General features: G+C 38.9%; 1 protein-coding gene across 1 annotated transcript in view; it reads left to right on the top strand.

Annotated features, from left to right (window-relative positions):
* Window positions 1-298: 298 nt before the first annotated feature.
* PDE3A (phosphodiesterase 3A) overlaps window positions 299-14,950 on the top strand; it is a 320,879-nt gene continuing 306,227 nt past the window's right edge. The window contains exon 1 of the mRNA XM_035028117.1: window positions 299-2,020. Coding sequence (XP_034884008.1) covers window positions 1,061-2,020 — 960 coding nt within the window. The 5' untranslated portion in view covers window positions 299-1,060. The remainder of the gene's footprint in view (window positions 2,021-14,950) is intronic.

The following is a 14,950-nucleotide window of genomic DNA, read 5'->3' as shown; positions in this document are numbered from 1 at the left end:
CAACCCTTTCTCCAGCGAGCTGTAAGTGCGGGACCCGCTCCGGGGAATGGAGCAAAGAGCTGAGAGCAGCGCCTCCTCTGGGGGGAGGAGGCGGGAGCTTGGCTGGGAAAGCTTTCCTAGGGAGTTGCCTTAAAGAAAGCAAGCAAGCTGAATTGCTGGTCACTGCAGTTGCCTGCTTCTTTATACAGTTTTAACCAGTCGTCTCCACTCGTTTCCCTTTTGCAAAACTGCAAATCACCACCTACATCGCACCAAAAAGAAGGGGAAAAAAAAGTAATTCTCATTCTCCCTTCTCACCCTCCCTTCCTCTCACCCTCCCTTCCTCTCCAGCTCGCTCGCTCTCCCTCCCTCCCTTCTTGCGGCTGCCGCTAGCCTCTCGGGCTGTGTCTCTTTCCGACGGGACTTAGCAACTTCTTGGTTATTTCTCAGCCTCATTTCCATTTTTCCCCCCCCACCCTTTGCCATGAGCTGGACCGACAGACGCAGGGGAGGCTTTGCTTTCTGCCCCGGGGAATGGCGGTTCGCTTCCTGGGGCCGTGCCGGGGAGGATCGGCCGAGGAGAAAGAAAGAGTGATAGAGAAAGAGCTGCAGGAAGGAAGAGAAGGGGCACCTCCGTCTGCCGCGGGCCCGGCGCGCAGCAACGCTGCGCCGAGTGGCGCCCGAGATGGCCCCGAGCTCGCCCTGCGCCCCCGGCTCCTCCAGCTTCTGCACCCCCCGTGCGCCGGACGCGTGGGGCAATCTCTAAAATCCTGAAGTAGCAAGAGACCCCGGAGGATAGAAATCGGGGGGTGGGGGTGGAGCACAATTTTTAAGAGTTTTTCAAAGAGCGAAAAGGAGGAAGTCTGATCGTTTCTGCGTGTGCTAGCTTTTAACTTGAAGGCGTCTCTTTGGAGCATCCAGGATTCTCCAGGAGTTATTGGAAAGCTGAAACTTGCGGTGGCTTGGGGGCCTGGGGAGAAGGAGGGATTCCGAGGGTGGGATTAGGGAGAGAGTGCGTGCGTGCATGTGTCGGGGTGGGGGCGTCCGGGGGACCTTGGGGATTCCGTGAGGAGGGCACACAATGGCAGTGCCCCGCGAGGCCGCGCGAGTCGGGGACAAGCCCGGCCACGGTGGGGTGTATCCAGCCCCCGCGGCGGGCCCGGACTGTCCCGCTGGCGCCGGCCCCGCACAGTCGCGGGACTCCGGCAGCCACGGCCGTTGGGGAGACCTGGTGCTGCAGCCGCTCCGGCGCTCCCGGAAACTTTCCTCAGCGCTGTGCGCGGGCTCCCTGTCCTTTCTGCTGGCCCTGCTGGTGAGGCTGGTGCGCGGGGAGATTGGCCGCGACCTGGAGCAGAGTAAGGAGGTGGCGGCGGCGGCGGCGGAGGAAGCGGCCCCGGGAGCAGAAGGGGGCGTCTTCCCGGGGCTTCGGGGAGGTGCTCCTGGGGGCGGCGCGCCGCTCAGCCCCTGGCTGCAGCCCTCGGCGCTGCTCTTCAGTCTTCTGTGTGCCTTCTTCTGGATGGGCTTGTACCTCCTGCGCGCCGGGGTGCGCCTGCCTCTGGCCGTCGCACTGCTCGCCGCCTGCTGCGGGGGGGAAGCGCTCGTCCAGATTGGGCTGGGCGTCGGGGAGGATCACTTACTCTCGCTCCCGGCCGCGGGGGTGGTGCTCAGCTGCTTGGCCGCCGCGACATGGCTGGTGCTGAGGCTGAGGCTGGGCGTCCTCATGATCGCCTTGACTAGCGCGGTCAGGACCGTGTCCCTCATTTCCTTAGAGAGGTTCAAGGTCGCCTGGAGACCATACCTGGCGTACTTGGCCGGCGTGCTGGGGCTCCTCCTGGCCAGGTACGTGGAGCAAATCTTGCCGCAGTCCGCGGGGGCGGCTCCGAGGGAGCACTTCGGGTCCCAGCAAATTGCTGGGACCAAGGAAGATATCCCAGTATTTAAGAGGAGGAGGCGGTCCAGCTCCGTGGTGTCCGCGGAGATGTCCGGCTGCGGCAGCAAGTCCCATCGGAGGACCTCCCTGCCCTGCATACCGAGGGAACAGGTAAGCACTGGCGAGCTCCTCTCACTCGCCTCTCGGGAAGACTTGAAACGCTGGGGATTCGCCACAAAGTGGAGGGAATCCGAGTGCTGGGAGCTAAAGGAAAGATAGTCTAGAAAAGTGGTGTAACTTCAGATTCAGTAGGAAACTAGAGAGTTATTTTCTGCGTCTCGCACGGTATTTTATAACCTGAACAACAGAAACAATAACAAGGAACAAAACTAGATGGCATTTGCAGGGTCTTCCACACCTGGGCCAACTTTTTAGATCTGCTACACCTGGCATACGACTTCCATACGCTTAGGTGCACTCCTAGTTTTCTCCTTTAGCAGAAATCCTCCAGTTTAGCTTTTTAGCACTGGGTGATGTTTCAACACGTGGATTTTACTAGGTTTCTTTAATACTTTTTGTAAAGTTTCTTCTGAAGTGCCAAGTCAACGTCTATGGAAGTCAGTATATAGATTTTAAAGGAAAAGCAAGGAATGCTTGAAGGTGAGGTTCTGGTTTTGCAGTAAGTTTTCCTTGAAGAGGCTGCATCTGGTGGTGCCCAGCTTGTTTTGGGGGACATACGTTATTACATGCAAATGTGTTTTGTATCCTGATGATAAACTTCTATTTGGGGAACAATATGTCTGAACTGCGGAATTTGTCAGTCTTGAACTGCGCTGTTGGTGTCAACTAAAAAAAAACAAAACATTTCTCTTGAGTATATACTTAAGTGAATGTTTAGAAATTCAAATGGATTTATATAGATTATACAGGAAATGTTAATTCAAAAGAATAATTACAAGATTACTGGTGGTATAAATCTCTCAGAAAGGAAGAAGAGGAGGAATCTAGAATTATGAGTGAAGTTGTCCTAGAAAAAAGTTTAATGAATTTTGGGGATGAATCTCCTTATTAGCAATAAGCGTTTTAAGGCCATGGAATATAGTTGTTATAAAGGACATAAAAGAACAAATCCCAATTTTTAAATACAAATTGTTTCTCAAAAGGTGTACCTAAGTGTTTGCTTCTCTGCTCCAAACAGATATGACACTTGGGGGTGGGTGGGGGTTGTAGAGAGCTGATTATGTTCAGCAAGTGGAAATTTACACTTTTCCCATTTAAATTTATGCCTATCTATGGCCCTATTAGGACAACTTCAGTGAGTGGGAGAATGTCCTAAGATATAGTAAGCTTTTTTCTTTCTTTCTTTCTTTCTTTCTTTCTTTTCTTTCTTCTTTCTTTAGGTTATTCTGTGGAGAATCATTTAGATATTTCTAAGACATAGCAGTCACCATATGGTGTGGTGGTTAGTTTGTTTTTGAAATGGAGTTGATTACACGGAATGTAGTTGTTTGACATTATTTAACAGAATGACAGCATCATAGCCTCTGTGTTTATTTTAAAACTAATGTACTTATTTAGCTTTTTGTTTAGATAAAGCAAATATTTCTTGGGTATAAGCTTACTCTAAGAGTGACGTTAAAAACAGGCCACTGACTGATACTTAGTTTTGGTAGAAATTTGGAAATCACCAGAATAAAGCTATCTATTGAAGGGTAAACCCATAAGGGGGAAAACACAGTTTACTTTCTTTTCAAAGTTTCAGGAGAGAATGTCTTTTTAAATGAAAACACTGCTGGTTTAATTATGTTTAGAACACTTTAACTTAAAAGGGAATGTGATATGATCACTGCAAAGTTGAACCATAATTTGTAAGGCAAATCTGTGATTTAATCATAAATAACTTCAAATTAATATCATTTAGCCTCCTAAATTTCTGAAATTCCATGTAACTTTTAGAAGTTAAGGACTTAAAGGTGGATTTAAGATAAAGTGTTTAGGTGAGTTAACCAGTGTTAATTAATCTGCAGATATTTATTGGTTTTCTCTGGTTTGGATCGATAAATGGAGAAGTCAGATAATCTGCAGATTTATAAGAAAGTCACCGAGCATTGCATTTTTAAATGTTTTGCTGATTAATGCTGTTGAAAATGCACATTTGTAATTTTTTTGGCCATTTTTTTTGGTCACTATTTTTTTTTTAAAGGCTGTGTTTATGAAGAATGTTCTAAAGTGAGAGACGGTATCTCTTATGGTTGATGGAAAAACAAGGTTACATTTAGCGGAAATTTAGATCCTTGAAGTTTTAATGAGGGCATCGGTTAGCGTGTGTGTGTGTGTGTGTGTGTGTGTGTGTGTGTTACTTAAGACCGGTTTTTATATATGGCCCATTAAAGTTGTTGCTGAGTATAATTGTGTTGGGGGGGGGGTGGGAACTAACATGGACTAGTCTCTTATAAGATAGGGCAGTATCTCATACGTTAGCCTAACTGTGTGAAAAGTTGAGGAGCTATATAGTAAATATCTTATCTGGTTTATCATAAGGAAACAAACTTCTGGGTAAGAGTGCAAAGGGTACACTCTCATCTACATACTTTATGAAGTCAAGAATCAAAATACTTATAAAACACGTATATAACCCTGCCCTGCATGCTACCTGATTAGGAGTTCTTTTATGAAAGATTGCCTACTTTCAATTCAAGACAATACTGAGGCAACAAGTGAATTTTAAATAGAGGTGGAAGGACTTAAATCACAGAAAGTCTGGCAGAGGCCTCTTGAGAATTTATGGACCTTGCTCATTGTGAGGTTTAAAGGTGAGAGAATTTCAGCCTTTTCTTCTCTGTGTGAACGATAGTGGCCACTTACAAACGACCTCTCTTCAACAACTCAATTCTAAAAGGTCAAGGAGAATAGGTGATAAAATTCTCATAAGAGAAAGCAACTGACAGAGATATTTGCCTCCCTTTTTGCCTTCCTTCCTAAATCATAGTGAAGTCTCTAGATTGGATATTGCGTATGGAGTGAGTTTTGCAGTGTGGACGATAAGGATGGCTTTCAGCAAAGAAAAAAGAAATAGGTCTAGTCTTCAGTCCCAGAATTCATCTGACCCTGGGTCTGTCTGTGAACGGAAGTGAATGTATCTTTACTCTTAGGAAAGAAAAATTTGTAACATCTGTATGGCTCTTAGTTGAGTAGTACCAGTCCAATATTCTCAAGACTCAGGCTGATTTTGTAGATCAGTGTGTCAAACTGTAGTTTTTATGGTGGGTGGACATGTCCATTAAGGTGTATGTATCTTTTCTAAGTAGATGTTCACATCCTAGAGTAGGTATGTCTCTCTCAAGTTATCACTATACCATCTAAACACTGGACTATACAGAGATACTTAGCATTTCTTGAATTATTAGATATTTTGTATGACTAATAGATATGTTATTTTTTAATTCAAAATTTTAATTATGCAGTTTTTACCATTTGGATATCGTATTTGAAGGGATGTCCCTATGCTCTTTGTACATCAAAGAACGCAATTGGCTGGTCATTCCTCACTAATTACTGTGAACCACCTTGCACATTCATCTTTGAAAGATTCCAAACCAATGCCGTTTTACTTTAGATACATGTTAAGAATTTAGTAGTTTTGCCTATGGTTTTGCATGAAGTAAACACAAGGTATAGGTCTCTCTCCATTAATGTGTTTGTCCCACTTAATGACAAAATTCTTTGTGATGGATACATTATTTGTCAGAAACATGCAGCTATACTTCGTATTGTGTAACTAAAAGTCAAAATGTTTTCCATAAATATTTCCCCAAAGCTCTTAATTAAACATCATTAGCAACCATAGATTTTTGTAGGAATGTAATGGAGTCTGATGGTTGGTTATCCATAGAATCGAGTTTTTCATCATTGATGTAAGAAAGGTATTTTCAAATGAAAAAGCAAATAACAATAAGACAAATATAAGAAATAGGAATGCTTTTTAATGGTAGACACATAATAGGCCTTGTTACATCTTCTATCTGAATAACTTACATTTGTACTATGGATATAAAATACAGAAGTATTTCTTTTGAAAGTAAAGAATCTATTGTCCTTAAGTTACTAAATACATTTCAGTATAACCTACTGTATTTCTCAAATTGAATAAATTTCAGAAACAATCACAGGTTTTTAATTCTATCACATTTCAGTAGTATAACTCAGCTTAAGGTGATACAAAGAATGATATATAGAACTTGCTGACAGAATTAAAATTAATGTCAACTTCTGAAAACACTAAAAAGAAAAAATTCTTATCCTTTGGGAAAGGTAAGGGAAAATAATTTGTGTGTGTGTGTGTGTGGGGACAAAATTGTGATTTTTTACTTTGTATATACAGATATTTAAAGCATACTGAAAAACTGTCTTAACTGACAGAAATAGTCAGTGAATCTATATAAATTTACAGAGGTTGGAAGGAGTCAAACAGTAATTTTACTCTTTCTGTATTGAGTCTAAAGTGTAAAAAGTTAAAACTGTAGAACTGAAAGAAATGCTGTGTATGCTGGGCTGTCATGTTAATTAAATAAACAACCAGAACAGTGACTCTGTGTATGAAATACATTCTGAAAAGCCTGGGCAGGGGGTGCAGGCAGGCTAAGGTGAGTGACACTGGCATGAAAAAGCATTCATTGTATCTGTAGTGACATTTGTGTGAATTTGTTGTATTCTATTAGGAAATAAAACTCTGAGAACAATCTTTGCAGGACTCTGGTTGAGTAAAGGCTTTACCAAATTTAATTTCACTCATTTAAATAGGATTGAAGCGGGATGTTTATGAACCTCAAAGTTAGAAATATTTCTGTATATTTTAAGATTTCAGTTAATAGGGTTGGTGCCAGGAACATCCCAATGGAGTCTATGTAGACTTCATCGAAAGCTTGTGTTACATAATCTATCAAAAGAATGAGTTTATCTTGGATTTAGGGCAGGAGTTGTATTTTTCAGGAAATATTGTTGTTGTGAGATGTAATCTCATGGATGTATGAAGGTAATCAATGCAACTGTTGTATCATGTGACATCCTAAGAGATTTTGACATGCAGACGCAGTGCCATTGCATAGGGCAAGTGTCTTTGGCTTCTTGAAATTACCCATAACCCTACATGTTTGTGGTGAATTGTTTATTTAGTTGGCCTTCTGTCTCCTATCCCGACAGAGTCTCCCTCCTCTTCTTTCTCTTCTGTGTGATATTTGTAATTGTATCTTCTAAAAAACCCTCAAGATACATGAGATTGACAAGTTATGTTTACTTTATACGTTCATGTTTTTAATGAAGCTCTATTAAGTAATTCAGAATGAACCTCAGAAGGTTCAGGCATGTCCATATTCTTATACCTAAAGATGTGCTCTGTTAATATTCAAATGAACATTATTTCCTTTACATGGGAATTTAAATCCTTTTAGTAATTACTTATATATACTTTTACTCTTGGCAGTATTCTTTAAAAGGGAGTTTTAAAATGCCCCCCAGTGCTCCTAGGGAGTTGTCTTAACTTGGATCTGAGAATATATTTGTGCTGTTGTCAACATAAAATACACAGCTTTGATCTCTGGAAGAAAAATATCTTGAAGATGTGTATAAATTGTAGTTCAGAGAAAGATCTGTTGGATAATAATTGTCAAAAATATTAGTTGGCCATATGTGTTCACCATAAAAGTATACTACTGTCTTAAAAGAAGATGCTAGCTACCCTTAGCTAATGTTATCCATAAAGGTCTTTGGTCAGTGAAACTATCAAATGTCGTATCAACACATTTTATCTACGCATTAGGCCTCATGCTAAAAATCATACATGTTATACACAGACAGGATACAGCCCTCACCTCTCCAGAGCTTAGAGCTAGTTAGGGTATTGAGAGGTCAACATAAGGAAAGGGGAAATCAGTAAAATAGCTTAAATGGCCTCTTAGATAATAGTTGAAGGAATTCGTATAAGATCTTAGAGTAGGGCGCCTGGGTGGCTCAGTCGGTTAAGCGACTGCCTTCGGCTCAGGTCATGATCCTGGAGTCCCTGGATCGAGTCCCGCATCGGGCTCCCTGCTCGGCAGGGAGCCTGCTTCTGCCTCTGACCCTCCCCCCTCTCATGTACTCACTCTCTCTCATTCTCTCTGTCTCAAATAAATAAATAAAATCTTTAAAAAAAAAAAAAATCTTAGAGTAGGTTTTAAATCTAGATCCAGAACATTCATCTCTTCGTCTGTTCATTTTTCTGGGGTAAAAAATCTATAGTTTCATAGATTTTAATAACTTCCTCAACACATACTAGTTAAAATGTTTTTAGATTCTGAGCAGCTTTACATTTTGGTGACAGAATTTTTTATTTGAAATGGAAATTAAGGTTAGTATACCTTTATAGTACTTCTGAAATACAGGTAAAAATATTGCAGGAGTTAGGAAGTTATACTTCGGTATGGTACAGTGATGGTTTGTTTTCACATCCTGAGGTAGTTCACGGCTTCAAGTAATCTGTAGCAGTGAGATCTCAGAATGCTCAGTTCTGTGCAGGCTGTAGTTAAGAGACTAACATTAGTCTGATTTTAGAGAGAAGGAAACTGAGGGAGACTCAGCTAAATGTATGTAGCCAGTCTGAGGCAGGATGTTGGCTTTTATCCATTTTTCTCTTGGACCTGAATATGCTGCTGGGGAAAGAGAGTAGGGAAGGAGTCAGGCTGGTGATTTTAAGCCTGGGTATCTTTTGTGGTTTTGCACATGGAACTAACTAAATTCTCATTCAGAATTAGAAGACTGAGTAAAACCCGTTGAATGGACAGATAACACAAAACTCTTCTGAGCCCTTACAATGAATTTTCTGGTTATCAAATAGTACCAGGCAGCCTCTGGAATATATCATTTAGGACTTTGTCCCATGAATGAATATCAATTGCATTGCAAAGTCTAACGTGGTGGAGTTTTTATCTCATCAAAGAAGAGCATGCTTTGGTGGCTTGACTATGGATTTTTGTTTTCATTTTAGTTTTTTAATCTATTTCAAAATGTTCAGGCTTTCAAAATTCAAGGCAGAAAGTAATCTGCACACCAGGAAAGCATTTCTTTGTTATCAAAAACAGCTGATGGTTTTTGTTCACCTAAGTTATTTTGCATGGTTTCCTCAGGAATCCATTAAAATGTAAGTAGGATGTAATATTAGAGGAGGTCATGAGAACATTACCATTTATAAGGTGGGAAGCTAGTTGGGAAAATTCAGAAACTAAACAACTTCTACCTGTTTGATTTGATTAGAGCTGTCATTTATTATTGAGGAATCAGAATGACCATTAAAGATTTTGAAGTATAGCTGGTCCTGCTAAGATAGTAATAAAATTAGTTAAATGCATTCATGTTCTTGCATCCTGAGATAGTAATAAAGTTACTTGAATGTACTCATGTTTTTTTCATCCTAAGAAAGTTTCATCCTGTGGATAGTTATAAAGAGCACATTATGTTTATTGGTGTGTGTGTGTGCACGTGTGGGAGCCTGTGTATGTGAGACTTTTTCCTCTGCCAGGAAATTGCTTTGGTTGTATCAATTTAGTGGAGAAACAGTGTCACCCAGTGGCTTTGATGAAAACAGTTCTGTAAACATTATAGATAAGCGCCATCCAATAGAAATTTAACACGAGCCACATACTGAATTTTGCATTTTCTAGTAGCCACACAGAGAAGTAAAAAGAAACAGGTGAAATCCACGATAGTAATGTTTAAAGTAATCCATGATGGCGTAACGACATAAAGTCAATATAAAAAAATCAAGATATTTTGTATTTTTTTTTTGTTATAAATTGAAATATCTGGTGTATGTTTTACCCTCACAGCCTATCTCCGTTTGATGTAGCCACATTTCAGGTACCCAGCTGACACATGTGCCCAATGGCTACGTCTTTGGACAGCGCAGCTGTAATTTTTAAAGAGATGAAATACTTGAATATTAATGTCACCTCTTCAGTTAAAATGGCAAACCCATGGAGATTTCATGATGGCACTTGACATACAATTGTTCAAATTTATATGTGACCTTGGTAACTCTTTGTCCCACTAACTACTACTCTAATAGTTGGCAAGTCTGTTTCCCCCCTTTTCTTCATTTCACATTATTGCACATATTTAAAAATATTATTTTAATTGGAGGGGTGGTTTCACAGACTGCTTGAATAAGGAACCTTTATGTTAACCTGATTTATAACACAGTATCAAGATTGCCAATTAATTATGATTTTGCCTTTCCAAGTTTGGTAACAGGGATTGCTTATGTGTGCCATGTGAACATGTGATCAGTCACGTTCATGGTGATTAGTGTATAATTGGGTTATCTAATGTCTCTTTAGAAATGAAAGTGTTTATGTTTATAGTGCAGGTCATTATCTTGGTAACTTAGGAAACTCAAGTGACAGACCTGCTGGGAGTTTTAATGGATGAAAAGTGTAACGGTGTCTGTCAAGTGCTGATGACTTCTCACCACCGCTTATGTAAACAACACTTTCATGGATATACAAAATGAAATGAAATAGTTCCATTTTGTGTATAGAAAGGGTTGGGGATTTTGGTAGTATGGAATTTCGAGACTAGAAATGGCTTTGGAGCTCTGTGTGATTTCAAACTGCAGGGTGAACTCAGGAAAAGGTACAGATTTTGAGAAAGACGGTGATTTTTGAATGTCACCTTTCTTCTATCTCCTCTCCCCAAACTCCATAAATTCATTAACTCTAGGCAGTGTTCCAATATTACATTGAGAATTAATGAGAAAATTACTTTTTCTACAAGTCATGTTCCTTTACATATACATAGATGTATACAATGATTTTTTTAAGAGAATGCGTTTATTTCTGTGTGTGATGTTTGTGGTGACTTTGATTTATAAATTCCCCATCTTTAATGCAAAGCCCATTATTTATCTTTGCATTCCAGAATAAAAATAGTGAGATACATAGGTTTTTCACATATCACTTAGGAAATCTAAAAAGAACAGAAGATAGTAGAAGCATGATATACAAAGAAGCACATTTAGCTAAAATGAAATAGTGTGGACTCAGGCTCACTCCTGGTGAAGTTGGCTAAATTTAGACTTCTTGAAGTAGCTAGCTGGAGAATAAATGCCATAATAATCATAACTGTTACTTGAAAGAATTTGTATTTGAATGTAACTAGTCATTGCCCTGGCTAATTTTGAAATTGCTTTAAATTAACGTAGAAATTGGTCTTGTCAATTTTTTTTGCCAGTCCTCTTTTTGACAACATGTATATGTATATGTGTTTGTGTGTGTGTGTATGTATATATATGTAGATGTATAATTTTTCAAAGAAATGCCTTTTATTTCCCGTGTTTTTAACCTAGCAGATTCTTCTCCCCTCAGAGTGTGTTTAAAATTTACCGAAGGCCTTTCTATCCCCCACGCCCCACAGTACCTTGTCAGAATATTGAAATAATTTTGTGCAAGAAGCTTGTGGTTTTGATTTAATAGGATTTAAAAAAAATTTTCCATCTTCTGAAGTAAGTTTAAATAATTGAATATTTATGCTATGTCTGTGGCAAATGTTTCCCCCTCTCCAGGTATAATCCACTTAAATCAACCTAATGGAAGTTTGAAGTCATTAGAAATATTATTTGGTTGGGGGGATGCTTCATTTTGTGGCAACTCATGTGGAGTCAGCTTTCGTAGGACATTTTTAAACTAGACTGAATGCAAATAAAAGAAATAGTTTTTATTTTTAAACTAAGTGTTTCATATGATCAAGTTAACAGGTCCACGTAGGACATGCTCCTCAGGGGGCATTGTCATATAAAGCATCCCCTTGTTTGGTAGTTCGTATTTTGGGGTCCCAACCCCGCAAACAGTCTCTCGGGAAGTTTGGAAAGCAAGAACCTGTTGAGTTGCTGAGACTACCTTCAAAATGTGCTTTCTAAGCTCAGGAATTAAAGTCAGATTCTCATCACAACGGTTTTCATTATAAAAGAATCAAACTTTTTAGCCTGCTCTTCTCAGCCATAAATATTCCCTTTCGAAGATTCTGTCCCAGTGCCTTGCTCATTGTGGGTGCCGGCTGGCAGGTGAAACGGATGGGAAAGAAATAAAAGACTTTTAATCTGAAATAGTTATCTCCCTAATCTCCTGAGATTGAGGTGGTGATTAATCCGATTTAAGTGAATTTTTATGGAGAGAAGAAAAAGAGTTCATCAGCTAGTCTGCAAACCTAGATTTTTTTTAAATATATTTGTATTTTTATTCCTTTAAAAAATATTCTCTTGCATGTGTCAGATAGGGGGCTGAATTTGCCTGCGCACTTACTGGGAGGAAATCCCACTTTCATCATGAGTCCTAGATATTTATTTTTAGCTCATTCCTAACTGAAAATAACCAAAGCTACCACCAGGATCATTACAGTGTAAATTTGAAAGTGAGCTTTGAAATTAGGTACTTTTTTTTTAAGAAAAATAACAATTGAAGTCTCTTTCATGTTCACCCTACAAAGTAATTGAGAAAGAATCAATGTTGACCTTATTTGTTCTATCACTTTCTGCACAAAGTGTTGGCAGGTGTTCTTCTTCTGCCTCCTTTTTACACTAGTAGTCTGTATTTATGTTAGAGGTTCTTATCGAATAGCTGTATATCCTGAAATGCCTAATGTAAAGTAAATCGATCTCTATTTTGTCTTTTAATTGTGCTCCATTACGAAATCTGTTTCGAGCCCGTTGCTTCCAGAAATGGCTTTATGAAACTAGCTTATTTAAAATATCACCCAACTGCAGTGCTGGTCCAATTGTGCTAAAGAATCTAGAAGTTTGGTAGCATAATTTTGGAGTCCAGATGAACTGAAAAATCCGCAGTTTGCAGGGTTTTATTGAAATAAGTTTTAGTTTATCCAGTCAATTGTTTTGGTCTATCCAGTTTTTAATAGAACTTGACTTGCTAAAATAGAAAGTCTTTAAGACAAATAAGAATATTTTGTTGCTGTAGTTTTAATGCTTAATATAGAGATATTGTCAAAGCCTTTCACGGAAATCAGAAGCAAATTATCATGCCTTTAGATAAACTAGGAGTACAGGGTTTACGGGGAAAAAAGTTATTTCGAACTATATTTTATAGAGACAAGTTTCTTTTACTCTGTGGATGCCCAGTGGTCTCACAGGTAGATTTTGTTTAGAAAAGTTGCTGTTACTGAAGACTATCAGTTTGAGATTTCTTTGAGTATATTATTTTTTAAAAACCTGAACATTTCCATTTGAAAAAAATGACAAACTAAGAATTTAGTTATAAATTAATTCGTATTTTGAAATAATCAAAATATATTTTTGTAAACAAGCCATTTTAAATTTGACATATTAATAAAAAATTTAGAAGCAAAATCTTTTAGCTGTATTTTCATTTGGGGACAGGAAGCGAGCTGTGTGTCTGTACCATCTTGAAGAGTGTATGTTTTTACTCTTAATGATTTGTTTTGCTATAACTGGAATTGTTTTTGCCAGATAAACAGGGCCTAAATTATAGCGCAGTTTTGAAGGCAGTAGCCTCATTTTGTCTGTTTCTCTCTCTGTCTCTTTTTTTTTTTTTACTTTAATAATTGGATCTGCTCTTCTTAACCCCTTTAGAGAATGACAAATAGAACTTTTAAATGTTTCCAATGGAACTTCTGTAAGGAATTAAGTAGTCCTAAATGAAAGTGTGAGAATTTGGTGTTGGGAATGTCGGGTACAGATATAAATGAACACTGATTAAGTAAGTTATCTAAAAAATAAAGTGGCATTCAGAAATGGAAACTGCCCACAGTAAATGAGTGGAAGAAATTAAGTCTAGCATTTGCTTGAGCAGAAAGAAGCTAGATCAAAATCAAAGCAATAATTCCTCAGTTAAAAAAAAGATACTGTATAGTATTTTGGGTACATAACGTTGGTGTACTGAGAATCTAGAACTTCTCGTGATTTGGAAAGAGGAGAAGACCCTGAGAGAGTCACTCCTGGACACTGGGCAGGAAGTCTAGCCATGCATTGGCTTGGGATCTGTCTTTAGACCAAAAGCACTTAGATTATTTTTCAGATATCCTAATGCTATTCATGAACTTTCCTGACATTATTACTTTCTGAAACATCTCTTCTTTACTTCTTTAGTGCATTTATCTCTGTGACTTATAAATGTACCCTTATGGCAATCTTGTGTGAATTTTTACGTCTTATGTGATCAGATTGATTAAAAAGGTCAACAAGTAAGTGTATCTTATTGAACATCAGGCCTCTCTTTATTTCACATTGACTATTTGTTATCTTCTAGGTATCTCAAGAAGCCTAGATTCTTAGCTTCTTTTTCTCTGGTGTTAATTAATATCATATAATTATAATGCCATGTTAATCAGACTGTTTTATGAATTCTAACAGTCCATGTTTCTGATTAATAGATTAATAGACTTCCTTCAGATGCTTTAAAAATCTGTGAGGAGATGGCCTGACCTCCTCTACTTAAACTATACATTATCTGGTATTTTCTAAATCTAGCTGCATGCTGTAGTTCCCAAATTTAGTGTGAATAAAAACTAGCTGAGAAGCCTATTAAAATGAAAATTCCTGGGTCCCATGGTCAGGTACTCTGATTTAGTTATGTGTAGAATAGGGTCCAGAAATCTGAGGCTTTTAGGTGCACTCTAGCTACCTCAGGGGAGAGACATGGGACTACAAACTTCTGTCTCCTAAAACTAGACAGAAAGTCCTCACTTTTGCAGTCTGATTACACAAATAGTTAAAAAGTGTTTGGTTTAGTGTTGTGGGAAAACCTTCTTTATCTATACATATACACTGATTATAGTTTATGAACCTATGACATTCGTAAAATTGTTCATTTTGATTTCTCCATTGAGGATACCTCAGAGGAATTATTTGACCACTCTGTGTATCAATTTCTTCTTCTGTAAGATAGGAATAACAATTTGTCTACCTATTTCATATGGCTGTTATAAAGCTTAAACCAAACTCAGTTGCTATGCAAATGTTAAGTAGAAAGAGTATATGCACTGAGACAAGCCAAGGCTTTGTCGTGTGTACAAGTTTCTTCAACTTTCTGAACTTTATCCTACAAT

The sequence above is a fragment of the Mirounga leonina genome, unplaced genomic scaffold (genome assembly GCF_011800145.1).
Source record: "Mirounga leonina isolate KUSES-001 unplaced genomic scaffold, KU_Mleo_1.0 Mir_201, whole genome shotgun sequence".
NCBI lineage: Eukaryota > Metazoa > Chordata > Mammalia > Carnivora > Phocidae > Mirounga > Mirounga leonina.
This window is presented reverse-complemented; position numbering and strand designations above follow the sequence as displayed.